General features: G+C 43.8%; 1 protein-coding gene across 3 annotated transcripts in view; it reads right to left on the bottom strand.

Annotated features, from left to right (window-relative positions):
* The window catches only part of LOC105288137, a 292,115-nt gene that overhangs the window by 81,721 nt on the left and 189,970 nt on the right, over positions 1 to 20,424 (bottom strand). For all 3 annotated transcript variants that reach the window (XM_011354156.3, XM_011354157.3, XM_026972322.1), the window contains exons 7-11: positions 15,113 to 15,230; positions 3,014 to 3,107; positions 2,842 to 2,934; positions 2,350 to 2,439; positions 186 to 403 (exon numbers count right to left, since the gene is read on the bottom strand). In XM_011354156.3, the coding sequence (XP_011352458.2) occupies positions 186 to 403; positions 2,350 to 2,439; positions 2,842 to 2,934; positions 3,014 to 3,107; positions 15,113 to 15,230 (613 nt within the window). The remainder of the gene's footprint in view (positions 1 to 185; positions 404 to 2,349; positions 2,440 to 2,841; positions 2,935 to 3,013; positions 3,108 to 15,112; positions 15,231 to 20,424) is intronic.

Here is a 20,424-nt window from a genome sequence, read left to right as displayed (position 1 = left end):
TCCTAAAACGATCGTATCGCCTTGATCCTAGCAATCGTAATCTCGTGACAAGAACATTTAGCAGGCAAGATTCCTCTCTGACGAGAGACGTAACAGGGGAAACGAACGTTCTATCATAATTTACGTTACAAGAACGACGCTTCTCTCTTCTTGCGCGCGCTTCGTAAATACAAAATTCCTCTTACCTAACGTGCTCGACGTGAAGAAGCGGGGCCGCGCGTTCCTCGAGCGCAGCGATGGCCTCTTCGGCATCTCTAGACGTTCTTCTCAATGTGGGATCCGTAAGGAGCCGACCGAGAGGCGTCAAAGTGCCAGACAGGCTCGTGCATTCCTTCAGCTCCGACATTTCGAGGGCCAATCTGCGACCAGCCGATTGCCACTCCGTCATGAGGCTGTCGTACTCCTGCGGAAAATCAAAATACCGATCATGGCGGCCGTGCCGATCCCCGTTCCCTCCCCGTCACTTCCCGGTGGTGAATTCTCGCGATCCGGACGAGGTGTCCTTGATTGTTCGGCAACCGGTGTCTGGCAGGAATGCGAACGACACGCTAAAAACGAACACGTCTGGTACGGCGGTTGCGCGATTCAATGAGCCGTGATCCGTCAGTCGTCGTAGACCTTACGGGAGAACGCATTGTTCAAAGTGGTACGTAACGGCTAACGGGTGACGCATATCCGCTGCAAAACGCGGAACAGATACGCCGAACTACATAATATTATCTCGACGATTTCTTAGCTCCAATTGTCCATTCGCTTGGGTCGGATCACGTGGACACGAATGCCGATCGCGTTAGATCAACCAGAAACGAATGTGGCAGGCGTTCCGCCTGGCGATTGATATTGATATCTGATACGATTAATTTAATGTCGTGCACAATTCAAACGTGAACCTTGGCGACAAGATCTGTTGCTGCATTGCTACTACTGATTACGGTAGAAATAAATTAAGGGTAATAAATATAATGCTATGAAAAAAGATACATGAAAAAGGATGTTTTATATCTAATAATGCAAGTTATGACTGCGACAGTTTATGAACCCGATCGATATCTAGTGACGTCTTAATTTCGCAAAATCATTCAGCCAGATCGATCGAACGTACGATCGATCAATGACGTAAAGTAACCTGTCGGCAAACTTCTATCGCAATGATGTCGTAAATTAGTTTGATGATTGCAGGATTATCAAATGCGAACGTCATGGTATAAGATCATTAATTGTGTAAAGACGAATGTAAATCATTCAGAATTTCCCACGGATGTGCTCTTAATTTTCCTTAACCTCATCATAATTTTCAACTAATGGCTAATCAGTTCGATTTCACTAATCTTCTTCAAATTCTCATTAATGAACATAAAACTGATTAAAAAGTTGAAACTAGACGTCAGATTTCAATCATCATCGCGTTATGCCTTACGTATTTTCATTGACTCCAGTTTTACTCCAAGAAATTTGGAAAGTTGCTGTTTAATGTCTTGTGAAAAAAAAGAAAAAAATATTAACATTAATTAATGAAAATATTAATTCGGAAAAATAAAGAATACATTCCGTAAAAGTTTAACAAAAATTCACTTGAATTTCTCAATTCGCAAGATCGATTCTTTGGCAAAGAAAATGTTTCAGTGAAAGCCATTCAAAACATCGTAATAATTAGGAGGCAAACATGCGAAGGCATCCTTTATCGATGGTGTGAAATACTGACAAATTGCCAACGTCGGTCAGTGCCACGGCCGGACAATAAATTCTCCGACAATCATTGCGAAAGGCTGAACGCGCAGCGAGCGGACCGGCACAATTATTTCGCTCGAGCGACTTCCAGCGTGTATTTATTCCGTCAAACATGCCGAATCATTGTCATGACGTTGAGCCGATCGGAATAGCTTTCCGTTGCTTGACGTCGAACGACAAGTTGCGATAACAATTTGTCGCGAGTTTCGCTTTACCAAGATATATTATTCGCACATTTGCAATCATTAGTCTTCGTAAACTCTACACAATACAACGGTAGCCTCATCATTTCTCATCCGTATCATGAAGTATGTGAATCATAAAAAAGTTGCATAATAGATATTTTATCAAATATTCGCAAATATATATGTTTCTCGAAAATGTAAATCGTGAAAACGATTAATCTGCTAAAAGGAGTTTAAATAAACAAATTTATAGACGAATAAATTAAAGTGATCTATATAATTCATAACTTTGATTAATCAAGCGATTAGCCGATTGAGTCAATCGCTCATTCATGTTAACGGAATTCTATGCCGTCCTAGAGAACACGTTTCAATTTCAATTAAACTCTCGCGCGGCACCGATACATCGAAGTATTCACTGCAAAGGCATAATTACCTTATAAAAAGCAATCCATTGCATCTGGTCGTGATATTCTTCTCGCCTGGGAATATACTTGGCGAGAGTGGCATCATTCACGATGACGGTCTGAAAGGAGACGTTTATGGGTAATTATAATATCCCTAAGTCTTTCGATTCAACGATCGCACACAAGTGTGATCATAAATTACGTTTGTTGCGAGCATTGAGTCTAAGATTTACCATATGGATATTCGCCAGAGATATGTGACGAGAGTCCTTGTCGCAATGAAAATCGCACGGCAATAAAAAGTGTCGGAATCGCGAGAAGTACAACGATACCGAAACGCACGTGCATGCACTTGAAAAGAATCGAGCATAACGCACTAAATCTAGATCAGCGGTGCAACAATAGTCATCATCGGGCGACAAAAACGGTGAACAATCGAGCGCCGGTTACTTTCTTATCCGCGGGAAGGTGCGCTCAATGCCGTTTGAGAATTTAATTGTTCGTTCGCCCTGTTTGCTCACCTGGACCTTGCTGAGAGGTAAGAGGGAATCAGCCGGGCCATCCGTTGGTGCGGTGCTTCGAAACACGAGAGTCTGAGCCACGACAATTCTGCTCTGTAAAAGATCGCGCATAATTTCGCGTGACGATCGAAATCATGAATAATGTGAAATCATGAATATCAACAGTTCTTACCTGCAGCAGAACCAACATCTTGTCCACGAAATCCAGATCGTCCTTCGAGTCGCCGCGTATGAAGATAGTGAAGCCATTCTTTGTGCAATCGGAGCTGAAAATTCGAAAGAGAGACACCAGATATTAATTCAAACTGGGAAAAGAATGTAACTGAATCATCGAGTATAATATCTAAATCTACGATAAATCTAGTTATAATTTCGCGCGAATAATTTATTTAATAACTAAAACATTAAATTGCAATCATTATCATAATATTTTATATTATTCTATAAGTATTACGTTTGAACATTTTCTAGAACATACTGTTGAACAAATTTCTTCACGAAACAGAGCAATATAAAAAATCATTCTCTCGTTTTTATTAATACAGTATAATCGATGTGGTAACATCCAGAATCAATTCCATTCATGTTACTATCATCTAAAAATCGCCTCGCGCATCAGCTTGTAGCTCTTCGACGATCTTTTCGGATGTTCGTCGAGAAAAAACCGTGTCGTATACGACTGGAAGTCGTATTTACAGATGTCGAATCTTCTAAGCCAAATATTATCGCTTCCGTCGAGAAACTCCTCGAGCTCGCACGTGAGTCCATACGCGTACGGCAAGGCTCCTCGCACGTATTGCTGCGATCTCTCCGATTTTGTCGCCGGCGCAGAGTGAAACGTGTCGTTCATCGTGGCAAATGACTTTTGTAAATCGATATACACGCGCGGACCCCTCGAGCGCAACGAACCAGCCGGAGAATGAGGCTACTTATATCCTCGTCGTATCGCTCCTCACGCCATTCACAGCCGATGGGTCACGGTTACGACAAAGCGCTTAAATCTCGGTAACAATTGACGCAATAACAACTGACTTCTTAACGTCACTAATAGCTGCTGGATGTGCAATTCAATTGCGAATGACGTAAATTGCACTGAAAAAAAATTTTGTTCAACGATCTAAACACATTTAGTTGTTTGAAGATTTAGTTAATGCAACAACTTTCTAATCAACCGAACTTAACTGTAGTCTACTTAACAAACTGTTCAATGTTAGTTGAAAAAAATGGTTCAACCATTTCATTTAGTTGACGGGACTATCATCATTTGGTTACCTTTAAGAAACATCAGTTACCAGCATCGTTATATTTATTTCGACAGTCTCACGAAGTTAACTAAATGCGTTTATATCAGACATACAAATATTTCATTGTTTTAAATGGGAGAATTTGTTTGAATGGACTGTGTCTTTATTATATGAGATAATGACGTTTTCATAAATTACATATATTCAAGACAACCAAATGTTTTGTTAAGTAAGTATACATTCTGCATTGTATAGACAAATTCTTAGGTAAGACTGACCCATTCAATTATTACTTGAAATTTATGATAAGCTTAAATATTTACTTACTTTACCTGAATGTACATTTTGAAAGGTAATATATTTCAGACAATACAACTTAATTGTTTGTTGGAAAATAAGGTTGTTAATATTTTGAGTTAACAAAATTTGGGACTGGTAATGTTAAACGTATTAACAACGTTAAATCAACATTTATTTAGTTAAAGTGAACTACTCAACTTTCCAAAAGTACTAAGTAATTCTGACCATATATAGTGTTTATTTAATTCTAACTCATCTTTAAAATAAAACCAAATTTGTTTGGTTTAACATTGTAATATTTAGTTCTTTGAGAATATATATAGTTAAAGGCTTGAGATCTAATTTACATAGAACATAGTTAACTGCCCAGTCAGCATCGACCGATAGATGGCCAGGCCAGGCGTGACGTTCTCGCAAGAAACATTGCGTTATCACCTTACAAATAACCATCCGGAAAACCGTGCACGCGAAAATAATATAAAGTCTAATAATATAAAGTCGTGGTCGAAACGTTGTGCTTCACTATACGTGTGTGTAACCAACTTGGTCGTAATAAATTAAAGATTATATAAAATATAAAGTCATTCGAATCAAATATTTGGTTACCGTATTTTAATAGCTAGTTATTCCAAAAAAATGTTAATTCCAATTAACTAAATATTTTTTCTTGTTACCTTTCATTTGATCATAGGAAGTAAACTTTGATATCATGAAATGCCTAAATGGTTAATCGAATAAATTCGTTAGCTTTCGACAATACTTTTTATGTTACATGAATAAATGACTTTTCTGAAGAAACAAATATTTTGTCGAACTAAGACGACGTCTTCACACTTAATATAACTCGTGAATAGTTTGGACTAGCAAGAACGATAGTTCATCCAATTTAATTTATTACAAAATAAACAAAATATTTCACTTCATTAAAAGGATATTGTGTTGTGTTAAATAAACATAAAGTTCGTCCTACTCTACGTTTTGTCACTATGACTATATCCTTGGTGAAATGAAAAAATATAACGTTCGCGGTAATATTGATTTATATAGGTTTCAACTATAATGAAGTCGAACGAAAAAACTACATCCTTATTTTAAACATAGATTTTGTTGTTCTTTCATTATTTTTTGTTTGACACACACATCTTTTTGTTATCTCAATTAATGCTATTTTATGAGTCATCAAAACAACAATTTCTCTTCAATTAAATATACTGTAGAATCAAATAAATATTTTGTCTGCAATAACTAAATTTGGTTGGACCAAATTTAAAAATATCGTAACCATTAAACAAAATATTTAGTTCTTATTACATTGACATTTATTTGAACGTATCCGACCGCAGCATTTTGTTAAGTCAAATAATTTTTTTTTCGTTGAACAAATTTTTTTTTCAGTGTGCATATATTGAGTTCAAGAATATGTACAAATGCCAATTCTAGAGGAATAAGTATCGTTGGTAATTTGAACACCAAGCAGGAAACACAGGACGATTAACGAGTTAAATATAATTGTAATTAATTGTTTTTAATCATACTTGTCAAAATATTGTATTACTACATGAAGAGTTTGAAATTTGAAAAAGAGAATAAAAAGATTTGCTAAATTTGATTAACGAAGGCGAGCTTATTTCACCTCCGAGTGAACTCATTTGTGATGTTGAAGACCGGAGATTTCATCGGAATAAAGCTTGGTTGTACACCTGACCGATAAGTATATCATACAATAACGAATCGTGTCTCCGCGAGTAGCAGCAGCAGCAGCAGCAACAGCAGCTGCAAACGCGCGTAAAGCGCAATCCCAGCCAGCTGAACGTAACCCAGTTGTATCGGGTATCGTAAACGGCATTAAGTTATGACACGTGGGTGGTTTGGCGTTAAGTGCGCCGCGCGTTTCTCACGCGGCTCCCGTGCCACTCGGATACACTCCTCGTACCCTCGTCTGTCCCGGGTATACGGTACCCATGTACTTCCGCACGGCAGAACGATGCGGAGAGGAGAGAGAGAGTAAGAGAGGAGCATGCAATAGTGCGGACAATGGCCAGCTTTGTATGTAACTCGGTGCCCGCGATCTATCCTAAATTGTCATCAGCGCGACAGCGCTACGAGCCAAGCGCGAGCGTGCATATATTCCTCTCGGCCCCCGTACTCCATTCCGCTTCTGGTTACGACTGTCGTTCCCTCGATTTCGCTGTCGCGGCACAATCGATACGCTAAGCTGCTCCTCCCAAGATCGTACGTAAACGTCGAAGACCAGACACCCATGCAACGCTTTCGTGACAACCTTCTCAAATTGCATGGGTAAACCAGCGCGACTCGAGCCTTTCGAGAGCGCACATTTGCTGCACCCTGCCTCCCGTAAAACTTGACAGCGCAAATCATGTACAATCGGCGAATCGCGAGCTGATGCATCAGAAGCGAGCCGTTGCGCCAATAGCGATGAGATAAATTGGGAATAAAATCAGATCGCTCACACTCGACTTCCTGTCCGATGAACGCAAAATCACGTTGGATGCATTCCTTCGAATCTTCAGGGAAGATCCATGTTTCCGGATTTCAGCACACTGCGAAATCATCGCGATGGTGATCTTTTATAAGTTTCACGAATTTTGAATAATTTGTAAAAACTGGTTATGTTCTGATCAACTTGGCATTACATTTCTCCATTTCGCAATTATGCATAATATAAGAATAACCGGAAAATCACGCGTTTATAAGCTCGAGAAGATACAACTCTTAATTTATATCCGAAGCTAACAGAACGTAACGAGAGCAACACCTCGTTCAATTGCTGATCAATTCAATTTTCAATTGATTCAATCTCCTAAGCAATTGCGACTGATATACGTTCACCGCGTATGCATCCCTGACATTGCCGAGTTACTCCGCGCATTCTCCGTTTTACGCGCACGACGATCGATAGGAAGACACGTTCTACTGCTCTTCGTTGATGGGAATCATTGCGCGTTTTATTATTCGTCTGACTGTTTCCATGTAACTCGTAATGACGCGTCACCACTGAATCAACCGCGCGGAACAGTTTAGATCACCGCGGTCATTCCCCGGAACTGGCGATCGTGTTGATAAGTAAATCACTTTGATTTCGTCGAGTTAACGTCGCATGACAGCTCACGATCCCGACGCCCACGCATCTTTCTCGCCTTGCGCGTGCTCGCACGAGCGTGTGGGTTCATCAATGCGCGCGCGATGTAACCGTCGCGCGCGGCGGCTGACGTATGATAAATATAGGTGTTAGCGTGTATATACGCGTTGCGTATATCTCCACCTCGTCCACGTCCTCCCTTTACGATGCAATTCACCGGTAACGGCAGCAACGAGATCGATAAGAACGACCTCGACGTGGCCGCGGTGTCGACACTGATCGCGCCGTTAGCGCGCCTGACAGTTAGCGCTTCGCCTAAATTACACGTCCCACACGTCGAGCGGAGCTAATGAAAGGGCGACCCGTCCTCCCGATAGGTTTCGTCGGAGATCCCGTTGCGCGCAGCATCGGACTGCGTTTCCTTTCGTAACAGTGCTGGAAACGAGGACGATGCTCCTCCAGCTGGCGGAAGTCGATGTCACAGTGCAACGCGCACGAAATGAATCGACGATGACTTTAATTATAGCTACTTGTCCGCCTGGAAGCAAGATCGTTCGATGGGTCTGTAACGTTCACCGGTTCACCGCTAATTCCTCTGCTTCCCAGTTAACAATCTGATAGTGCGACGTCGCTCGGCGATGATGAATTATCAAGCTCTCAGATCACCTGAGCGTAGCGCTCAATCAAAAACATTCGAGCGAGAATCAGCAACTCCTTGTACCAGCATTTTTCCTGAAGGATCTGCTGCGCTAACGCAAGCGTGCATTGTACAATCTGTATCTTCACGTCCCTCACATTACTAGCGTGATGAGAAAATTACATAAAACGCACGCACGCGGGATCGTATCTGACTCTCGAAGCGCATCAGAGCATTAATTGCACGCGAGTGTGGTTTTGTACGATCGCGATCCGGAACTGTTGCCTATCGGCCATGTTATCGCACGTTATTCTCCGAGTGACTCTCTCGCACCGGTACCATCAGTGTATCGCGGTAAAGTTCGTCGTACACGTGTGCATCGGACTGCGTTGCAACCACGAAGAGCCGAAGTCACGAAGTGGCATACTGGGTGGGCGAAGCTCCTCGAACGGAGACTGCATCACGACCGACTGACTGTCAGGTCGCATGTGACGTTATCGCGAAGAGAGTTTCCGAGAGTGTGACATGGGCTTGACGATGCACAAGCAGCAATATAATCTTGCGTCCTAGGATTCGACATTTTTATCGAGCATACCACGTCGATCGTCATCGCTGTCGCTGCTCGGTTCTGCCTATCACCCCGCCGCGACGTAAATTTCTTTTCCCGCGCAAAATGAGAGAAAATGTCTTTGCGGCGACGTTGTGGCTGCGCGCGATCACACCCGGAAATATCTCGTAGACGGACGAACGTGAATTATATTACGGCCTCGTGAAGAAACACCGCGGCTTCGGGAATTCGCCTTTTTTTCTCGCCGCGCTAGAGATTCGCACGAAACCTGAAAGATGCCAAAGTTCCGTACCGACGCTTAGTCACGAGTCATAAAGTTTAGATGAATGTAAGGAGTTAGCGTTAGTACGTCGTCGACCGTGATACCTTCGGTATAACGATGATCACCGATGGACAGTACATTGGCTGGAGATATTGACGTGTAGACAGTTAGCTCTGAAACGCCGTGTACGTTCCGCGATAAACGCTGAATCCTCTTTGAAGAAAAACTTTGATTCGCCATTACATACTTTTATGCGGCTCGCAAAATTCCAAAGTAAAATATAGAAACGCCGTGCTAGTAATCGCTAAATCGGATAATGTCGCCTTTATTCAAGCGACGCGATGATCAAGATAAATCAGGTACAAATCGACACGCGAACGATAACATGTGATGTATGTACGTTTCATTTATAAAGTATCTCATAAAAGAATCATTAATTCGAAAATCCTACCGAGATATACGGCGATAAAATGACCACCCGGATGTCCAGTTAAAGTGGCCGCTACAGTACGTGACAAGCTGCGATTGACTCTCGAACGATCGAATTTCGGAACCTAGAAGGGACGACGAGCTCGTAGAAAGTCGAGAAGTCGGACTCGACGTAAGTGGAGCGTTCATCTGCGGACGGCAGATCGTGCGAACTGACACTAAAAACGTGGAGACCTATATTCTTAATAATGTTCTAATGCCGCTAATAGACACGTAACGAGCGCATAAATAGCCCCGCTGGTATTTAGACGCTTACGTGACGCTTTTACAACGCTAATCGCGTCGCGAGCGGCCGTCGTCGCACAAAACTCGTGCGGCTTTTTCTCGCCGAGAACGAGAAAATAAAACGTGTCACGATTATACGTTTCAGTGAGTAAAGGAAAATTTACATTTTTTTATATGGTTCAATAAAGTCAGACGTGCACGTGCGAGATATGATTACGTGATTATACTGTGTAAATAAAATTACGCAAATGCATGAGAAAGACCGATGAAATGTAAATTCCGTGAGATACGTGTGACCGGTACGAGAGGCAAGTTTCTTATTGCTTTCTCCTTCAAAATTCATTCCTTTATTTGTTTTATATCCTCGATTGTATATTATCACACATATAACGTGTCGTAAAAGGCCGCAAAGTGGATCGATCAACTGTTCATTCATAAAAATCCCATTAGGCACCCCGTCGAGTGCCGTTAATCACGTTCAAATAAGAACGCAGGACAACGCAGGATGTAACCGAAGTAATCCTTCTTTCTTCTCTCCTTTTCTCTCTCTCCTCCTTCGACGAAAGCAAAAATGCAATCTCATTTCCCGTTCGCTATTGACGAAACTCCGGTGGTCCGTATCGAGATGCGCCTAAATTATGCAAATAGAGCACTCCGGCTACGTAAATACCCGACAATGATGTTAAAAGCAAGCTTAAAGCCCCCAAAGGGTGAGAAACATTGCTATCCCGGTGGTCGAGCCAGAAGACGGCAGCCAAAAAAAACAAGAGAAAGACAATTTAGGAAAGAGCGAAAAGGCGGCAGGAAAAAAAGGGAAAGGTTCGGACCTTGACAGATACCATCTCGGAAGTGGATCGATAAATTACAGCGTAGGGAAAAGCGAGCGATAGATACCTCGTAATGAGGGACGTTTCGCCGAAGTTCATCGTTTACCGTTACCATCGCCAGAAACGAGGGTGGCTCGTGTATCGGCGGGAGGGCAGAAAGAGCCGGTGATCACGCCGGCTTCTCAGGCCGGAGGAGGGCAGGCAGAGGCGGAGGGACGGGTAAAAGGATTGATGCGCGTCCATAACTCATGCGGAAATGCGGTCAGGTGCACAACTGGATCAACCGCGAGATCCCCCGCGATCCTATCGTCCTCCGATCTGCCGCTCGTGACTCTCCATCCCGCGTGATACACGATACACACCGCGACGGGTTGCCAGCCACTGGGATGTTTCCCGGGTTACCGTTTACTCGCGCGAGATCGTCTATTAATTATTAGACGCCGTGTGTATCTGGTTACGACGAATGTACAGCGATACGCGCTACCGGACTTGTCGATCCTCGCGAAAGTAATCACGAAAGTAAGCACACTGTAGGGCCGGCGGATCCGCAACATCATTTGTAAAGCGTGAGTCACAAGAAACTAGAGAAACCGGACGAAGAATCGTCTATTAAATTTTTTGCTGCCTGTAAGTGCATATAATTGGCATATTTATAAATTCACCGTGAATGAAGTTTCGTCAATAAGAAAGCCGTGAATGCCGTTTACGCCGCGCGTACTTGCGTGCACTTTTGCGCGAGTCGAGCGCGCCGGACGATTTCTCACCCTCCTCCTTAATATAACGATCAAGGCTCCGATTCATCGCCAGACAAACCGGTGATGCAAGTTAACGGTGAAAGACGACGCGAGGTCAATTTCGCCCGGCAATGCATTTGCGAATTACTTTTGGTGATTCGACCTTTCACCGCGACCAATCAAGTTATTACGCGTAACGCAAACCGCGGGAGTCTCGCCTGACGCTTAATATATTTCTCCCGTATGAGATATAGGCTCTCAAGGCGGCCACTGCAAAAGCCACTGTGGTGAAACGTGACTTGTTACTTCACACTATGACAATCTTGAATTAAGAAAGTTGTACAGACCCGTTACACGCGCGTGTATCCTGAAGAACGCGAATCCCATCGTTTATGCATCAGCTTCTTCCATATGGAACGCTGTCCTCTAATTATTATTTAACAGCTATTTAAGCTTTGTTCAGCGTGTAAACAAATATCTACTTTACAATTTTATTAATTCCGATCACTCTTCACGTTGAAGAATTGTTCCTCCTATTCTCTGTATCAGTTTCAATATAATATTTACATAATGTTTGTATCAAATGTATTCACATTCTGTAAAAATCGAAATCAAGATCGAACGAAAAGAGTAAAATATCTAAAATTATGAAATATACCTTGTATGCAAAACGCAGAATCATAATATTAATAACAGTTACGCGAATAATATTAATGCAAATGCGGGAGGTTTATGTAAAACGGAAGCGCGTGCGATCGATTAGACAACAAACGACCCGTCATATTTCTGTCGTCGAATTTCAATGAGCTTCGTTCGATACCTGCAGACACATGGACGATGAGTATACCTAACGCGCGATAACGGTGCGCAGCACCGTTCGCTTTCGCCATTTCACCTTCAATCCTCGCGAAATCGAGGCGTGATCCAAGCATAGCGAATTTTTTGCCTATTCCGCATGCGAGACAGGTTTCGCTGGATCTAGGAAGCGATATGCAAGTGAAAATTGCCGACTTTCGGACAGGCGGTAATTAGGGATGAGCGTCTCTACCTAGCGCGAAGAAATATTGCTGATCATTATCAATATTAAAATATTGCGTTATTTAAACGCACCTTTAAATAACGAGAATCCTGCAACGACGTGCTTACAATATCATAATTAAACAACTCATTAATAACTCAGTTGTTACCCATTCGTCACATCGTAACACTTTGAGATTCCGTGAGAAATATCGTTCCGCGATTTTGCCATCTCCATCTAACATTAATTAATCTTATATATACAGAACTAAATCTGTCCTCTCAAGCTCCGCATGTACGTGTATGTCCGTAATCCACAATCCACAATCCACAATCCGTAATAGACATTTGCCCATCCGTCAGGAGTGATTTGCTCGTCGTTGTCGGAGCGATCCCGCGCGCGATTACGCGATGAGATGAAAGAGCGCCGTCGCCAATAGCTCATCGCGGTAAATGCTGTACACGACGATAACACGGCAAGTAGGCGCATTCGCGCGTACGTGGAAATTCCGGGATCGGTTTCGCGCGCGAGGTTCCCAGAAGTCTCTTACTCGGGCGTCTCTCGTCGTTTTGTCCGGGAGCGCGATAAATCCGCATCGCCGGGGCCTTATCCCACCGAGTAATCTGCCACCGATAGCTCCGGCCGGGCGCTATGTCAGCGTCGCGTACGCGCGTTCGCGCTTTCCCACCGCGGCCGCGGTGCGACGCGGAAAAATGCTAATGAATCCCGCGCGCGGTGCACCGCGCGACGTATAACCGGCATACTGATTTATGGCGATCGTGTTCCGCTCGGAGGATCATTATGACACCGTCGGCTTTCGTCGGGGCGCGCGCAGATTCCGCGGCGCGTTTCCTTCTCTTCCTCTCTTTCTCTTTCGCTCTCGGCTTGCGTGTACACGCGCGAACACGCTCCCGAAGCTGTGCCCGCCTGTTTGCTTGCTTGCTTGCTTTTCTTCCGGCAACGAAAGATATCGACACGTAACAATGCGTATTGTGGCCACGCGAGATGATAACTCGGCCGCGATAAATTAGAAGTATCGCCGTGTGCGCGGTTACCGATGCCTGGGAACGCGCGGTGAGATAAATCGCGCATTTCTCGACGAAACGTGCGGTATTGCCGCGGAAAATCGTCAGTTGGTTGGCCGGATACGCATGTCTCGTTACGCGATCATCTCCGTCGTAAATTCATATTAATCCCGCGCCCGCAATCACGCAACCAGGTTTTTCCAGGTGGTACTCCGTCAATTACCCTCGCGAAGATAGATCATGGACCAAGAAGCCCACGGGGACGGCCGATCAGCGAGCGCGTGAGGTAAACTTCGCACCGATGAAAGGCGGCGTACGTACCGAGGACGCAGTGTGGCGCGGCGCGAAGTGTCGATGAAATCGCGGAAATTTTCCGCCGGACTTTTTCCCAGGCCGGCGTTGCTGCGAAGAGTCGCCGATGCGGAAATGGCGCTATATAGCCGGCTTGCTCGCGTCGAAGATGCCGAAAGATAGATCGGCGCGTTTCTCGCCCAGAGCCGCCCCGAGCGTAATAGCGCGCGAGCTCGCGCTTTTCTCGCTCTTCCTTTCCGCATCCATCTTGTATTACTTTCCGCGCCGCCCTCCCTGTCGATACGATTCTCACCCGCTCGTTTGTACACCACGAAGGTTACGCGTACGCATCGTTCCGCGAATGCGCGGAAAACCATAAAACCGCGTGATGACCAACACCGTCGCGGGATCGACGCGGTTATCGTGTATGATTTGTTTTATGAGCTGAGGAATGCGAATGTGGCCGCGAAAAATCACGACGACGCGACGTTGATCACCTGCACCGTACCAACAAAAAGCGTCAGGCATTTGAAGTAGAAATAATCAAATGTAGGTACATGTCTGTCGAAATTAATTTTTCGAGAAGACCGTAACAAAAACTTTTTCATTCTTTACTAATTTAATAAGTTAAGCAAGTCTTTAATTAGACAAGTAAAAGAATTCGTCAGGATTGTACATGTTGTGCGGACTATTGATCTCATACACAGATACATGTATAGCATAATGTTTTGTATAATATAGTACTTATTATTTTGCAGTATTTTATTCTCATTGACTAACTGAATTTAGTTTTCAACGTTTAACTTAATTAATGAGCAAATAATTAACAAGCTGCCGAGATAACTATCTTGTCGAATATCAGATGTGCGGCACGTGAACGTTTCTCGTAATTGAATCGGTATCGATTTGCTCCGATTCGGTTCTCACGGTACTTAATCGTGTTGCGTTGATGTTGGCAAGAAAGCGTTATATATCGGCGAGCACGTCGTGAGCGCGTTAATTGAATAGCTTACGAACGGGAGGAAGCTTCGTTAGAGAGCTTGTAGAAGGAGATACGACGGAATCGGGCCGGGAGGAACGGTAAGCCGCGATTCTGCTCTCCACGTCGGCGATTATAGTGGGCGTGACCGCGACTTCATGACGGCGGGAAATTATAATTATTACCGACACACCAGCGTCGATCACGTTTATTTTAGCGGAAAGCTCGCGCGCTCCTTCAGTCCTTCCTCCCGATCAGGATTAATAAATTGCCAATTCAAACCCGGATGATTTCAGTTATTATCAGCTACAACACAGCCCCATTCAGGAGTACGGATGCCGGCGTAATAAACGGGTGTCGTGACCGTAAAGTGCGAATTCTCCGCGAGCGGAAAAGACCTTTCGCAAAAATTATCGCAGTCTCGTTGCGCGAGCGCTAATCAAATTCATAAATTATGAGCGCGACTAATCGCACGTGATAATCCGCTCGAATCAACGACGTTGATTTCGACGTTTTTCGGTAATTGATTCGTTATATATTATACAAGTAGGCAAGAGATAGTGCTAACGTACCTGGGTAGACGAGCGAGGTAAAGCAGAAAAGATGATGTCTCTCTAACAGATAAAGCTTCCCTCGTGGAGGCGTTGTCCTCGAATTCGATCACCGGTCTCCCGGCAATGTCCGCGTATCCTGCAACAGACAACCAAAATAATCCTCGCATTCTTATCTCAAAAGTGTTAAATATGGAAAATTCATATTAAATATCGTCTTGCACACACACAAAAATCTTGAAATAAATACGCATAAGATAAAATCGCAAAATGTCTATGTGCATATGATATTAGAATTACATTATTGTATTAACGTCTAAGGAAAAAGGTATATGCGCTCATAAAGCTTAGAAAGCTGATCTGTTGGTGCGTATCGCGTTACTTCTTTGCACAGTTTGCTTTGCATCGTAAGCAGAAAGACGTGATGGTGCAACGCGAGCTGCCTCGATGGTGCAGTAAATGCTAGTAGGCGCGATTGATTACGGAGCACGATTCGATTCACGATGACCGATTGCCGATCGCAATCTCCACCCGGTATAAATTATTAAATGACATCCTTCTAGTTCTATCTACCGCGGAGTAGGTCATCTTTGGAATATATATATAAGACCTCTTAGCTACGGGCTAAAATGCACCGGCAGTGACATTACAAACAATTCCGTGATCGCGACGGATAACGCCGAACAACAGCCCGTTTTCGTCCATATTGCTGCGATCGTGATGCTGGGGTCGTAACCCATCTATACTCTACTGATCATTAAATATAACCGACGCCTTTTAGCGTTCCTGCGAGCTGATCTACGTTTGAGAGCGTAATAATGCGCAAAAGATGCCTGTAGCCACGGCTAAAAACCGTGAAAGTTAATTACGAATTCACCTCACACTCGCTGTCCATAGATAGACATCAGATGAAAACGCATTTGAAGAAATCGATAGAAAGAAGGATAAGAGATAAATGGACAGCCGTGTGTTTCATTACGTTCAGAATTAAACGTTCCAAGATGGAACAAGAAAGATGAAAGTTACGTAAATTAAAAACTAAGATACAAAGAATGCCTCCTAAGTTTTTATCAACCATAGATAGAGACTCTTCTTCAAAGATTTTGCATGTTATTTCTTCTAAACTTTTTTTTACGTTCAATTTTATATGTTTATTTAACTAGTTTCTGAATTATGTAATATCGCGATTTAAACGCGGAATAAGATTTCTCTTCCTTTGTATTAACAGGTTACGGCGTGTTAAGATGTAAATCGCAGTACACGTAAATGCAAGTTAAGAGGAATTAATGCGCAGGTACATTAGTCTCCTATCGGATAGAGGTGTGTAGAGTTTTACGAGACACGCGCGATTACAGCGAACGCATCGCGCTGCTAGTTCATAAATACATGCATAATATCTCGGAACCCTTCTGAAGGCACTCGCTCAAGGCTCGGATGATAATTCATGATCGTGGTATCTGACCGATTATGCGATAACACGATAATAATATGCAACGCCAACGAGCAGGCCGAGTCATCGTGCCGACGATATCATCGGTTCTTAAATGCGCCAAAAGCGCACTTTTACACCTTTTCACTTTCTACGTGACGTTAAGCAGATCATAATTGCTCGCTCAATTTTGCGCGAGATAGTTCAATTTGCGGTTATCAATTAACTTTTTGTTGCGAGTGACAGGGACGCTATAGAGAGTGCGTTCTAGTTCTCGTATGATGAGAGTTTCACTGTTATCATCATTATTTATCACTCAATCATCCTGATGTACGACGTTCAATATCCTACAATTACAAACAATTCTTGAGATTATGATAAATCGACTGAGCTGCGATACGGTCCGCCAATACGCTGAAAACCTGATTTCTAATATCAATAATATGTCAAGTGTAGCATATCTATCCATTTAGAAATCGTATATACATATAACAACCTGCACAAAATTCTGACAAAAATGCTGAGCTGCACGCAGCTCTCGTTATAATGCCCCATGACGCAGCAACATTTACGTAATCGCTAACATTCGAAGAAACTCAAACTATTGCAGTGGAAAATTCAAGTCAATTATACGCTTATATTCTCATAATAAAAAAATTAATTAAGAATGAAACAAAATTGCAAAAAAAGCAATTCTTTACGTTGCATGCGATTCAACGTAAACGTTGTAGCAGATTCAACAGTGCCTTTAATAATAAAGCAAGATACCGTGATGATACCGTCATCGTCCGATGACTAAAGCGCTGATCGTCAAATGTCAAATGGGATTCGACGAATTGGCGTGTCGCCTCCGCTGTAAACGCAGGTAGATCGTAGGCGTGGGCGAATCTTTCCCCGTGGGTTTCTCCTCTTTTCATGCACCATAAGCGACCGCTCACGCACCCGTTGTTGCGTTAATCGAACTGCACGCATCGGCTGCTGCTTATCGGCGCGGGTATGCGCGGAGCACCGCGCGGTGGGCGCACGCGGCTTTTTTAACGATCGTCGCTCACTCGGATTACCATAACCGATCGATTACTGGCGCGCCATGGCGAGCAAGGGGTTTCTCTCGGAATGAAGACGTTAATCCGGGACTGCCTGCCCGCTCGGGAATTACGTCGCTTGCCACGCGATTGCAACGTATGCAACGCGCCGCTGTTTATACATATACGGTAACATTGAGAATGGCGTAGCGAGAATGGAACGGCAACCGAAGAGCAATCCGCAAAACGAACGCTGCGACCGATGCTGAGAACACACTGTAGATTGCATATCGCAGATAGGAATAATAATAATACTCTCGACGTCGAGCGAGGATTAAAGTAAGAAACATGAAAAATTGTAAACATCGTTTATTTAATGCGCGGTACGTGGAGAGCTGCTTAAAATAAAGTTTCGAGTGAGATAAAAGAGATCCTCGTTAATCCTTTGTTTAACTTCACGGTTAACTTTCTTTTGACAGGAGCGTATAATCCGAGAACTCCAATTTCCATTGTGATAAATGTCGAAAATCGAGGAAGCCGCGACGCGTGAAGAAGTTGTATTGAAGAATCCGTGCCCAGAACGATAACTAATAGGACTGTATGCCGCGCGTAATGAACCGCTGAAAGACCATCGTGATTGCCACTTTTCCGGCCGGCACAAAGCGAGCCCACTCTCAAGGCGCGTTTTGTGCGCTCGGGATATCGGCCACGGCTCGCGATGATCGGCAGATCCGCTCGGGCGCGTACACACGTATCCGTTTCGCGTACGCGCGCGTTCGCGCCGATCACTTCTACAAATCGCCGATCGTTCATCATCATCGCCTCACTCCTACTCGATAAAGACTCAATGCGCGCAGGCCCGGCTCGGCTTTTAACGTAAATCAAGCGTGCTTATGGTCGGTGCTTATGCTTCCCGCTCGTCCATTCATCCCTCCGTTCTCTCTGACCGAGAAGAAAGCCCCGTAGCTCATTCTGGAGGCGTCGATCCTTTCGTCTCGTCTTCCTGCCCGCGCGAGCGTACGGACGGTCTCGATCGAGCGGACGAGCGAGCGAGCGCGATCGCTCGCGCGCGGAGTAGCCGCGAGGCGCGCGTCGCGCACGCGGGACGGGCGTGCGATCGGGCTCGTGAGAAAGATGAACGATAGCCAGGTGGATACGTCAATGTGCGTGCCATTAGCCGTTACTTTTTGGATTTATTGCCCGATGCCCCGTAAATCCCCGTGATTTCTAATTACATGGCCGCATTTTGCCTCGCTCGCCCCGCGTCGCCCTTTCGCCGTCGTCGCCTCTCTCTTTCATCTTCTCGATTTTCTATCTTATCTTCCTCTCTCCCTCTCTTTTCCTCTTTTCCCGTCGATCAATTTCTATTAAAATGAAAACGTTAACGCGACGGGCGGCGGCCGCGAGGTGGACGACGTCTGTTGTAACATGTAATTCTCGGGGTAGTTGGTTGAGTTATTATCCCTCGATTTTGCCGTGGCGGATATTGCGGGCCGGCCCGAGAACCGTCGATCTATGATACGGGTGTGATTTAACCGCAGATTGATGCTCGATGAATCCAACAGGCAGCTAATCGCTTAATTAGTTGACTGCATGGACATACACACTATCGGGTTCCTATGAAAATAATGACTTCCAGTCATGCTGGTGGCTAGTTGAAATCTTGCGAGTTAAGACCAGCTGACATGAAGAGAAGCTTTATTGGATAAATGAGTAATATATCAAATCACAGGAATTCAATACAGATAAAGTTTGCTACCAGCTACAGCGTAAATATATACCGTGAGAATCGGTATTAATAAAATCAATGAAAATATAATTTACACATTTTCTAAATAAGACAGCTATTCGCTATCCGTTTCTATTATCGGTTGAGAGAAAGCGGTAAAAGTGCAAAAAGGAAGGAAATAATCTTTCTCTCTTTCCTTGCGTTCATTCTTTTTTCTCTTTTTCAGATTTAACTTTCAGACAATTTTTTCAAGCGTGGTACTGAATCATAGGTGAAACAATTCTCACAATATGAGAGAGAAAGAGAGAGAGCGAGAGAGAGGAGAGAGCGCGGAACTGCAAAGTGTAAGCATTTACATAATCGAAGGCGAAGAGCATAGTATCTTCAGCAAAATGAAACTTTCTGCAAACACTTTGACAAGCAAATTCGTCGTCGTGCTTGGCTAGGCGTGCAGTCGGTTGACCCCCATGGGTTCCAACGGCACGACTTGCCTGTGGATTAACACTCCTTAGCTCGCCCGGGATGCTATAATCGCTTAATTAGTCGCCTCAATGCACCACCACGTGCTCGTTAGGATAATCGGCGGCTAGTATACATTCGCCGCGGCAAGTTAGCACCGTAAGTTTCTCGCAATGTAAGCGCGCGCGATGAGGAAGTTCCACGACCGTAACTCCGCCATGACAAATTAATAGTCCTACCTGCGTCTTTTCGACTTTGCCATACGTCGTCGGATCACGCGGCCGATTCACGCGATGAATATTCACTTTCACTGGTAACATTCATTACTCGTTAATTGAGCCATTGATTCTGTATTATCCGGTTTTTTTTCGAAAAGCACGGAAATGAGATTATGCAAAATTAATCTTGCTTTTTTATTCCCCGGATAAAAATTTCAGGATACTTGGAGAATTATTGCAGCTTTGATATTTGCTAACTTGAATTATCAATCAATAATTTGAAATATTATGAAATATTACAGATATTATTCCGTTTGGAGAAGTGGAATATTCGAACATTTAAGTCGATGAGTAGCACAAAACATCAATTTTGCAATTACATATCTGGTACATTTAACTAGTGCTATTACATATATTCTTGTCTAAAAAAATATTACTTAGTACATTGAGGGATCACGTTGCGGCTTGTCATTGTC

Source organism: Ooceraea biroi, chromosome 1 (genome assembly GCF_003672135.1).
Source record: "Ooceraea biroi isolate clonal line C1 chromosome 1, Obir_v5.4, whole genome shotgun sequence".
NCBI lineage: Eukaryota > Metazoa > Arthropoda > Insecta > Hymenoptera > Formicidae > Ooceraea > Ooceraea biroi.
This window is presented reverse-complemented; position numbering and strand designations above follow the sequence as displayed.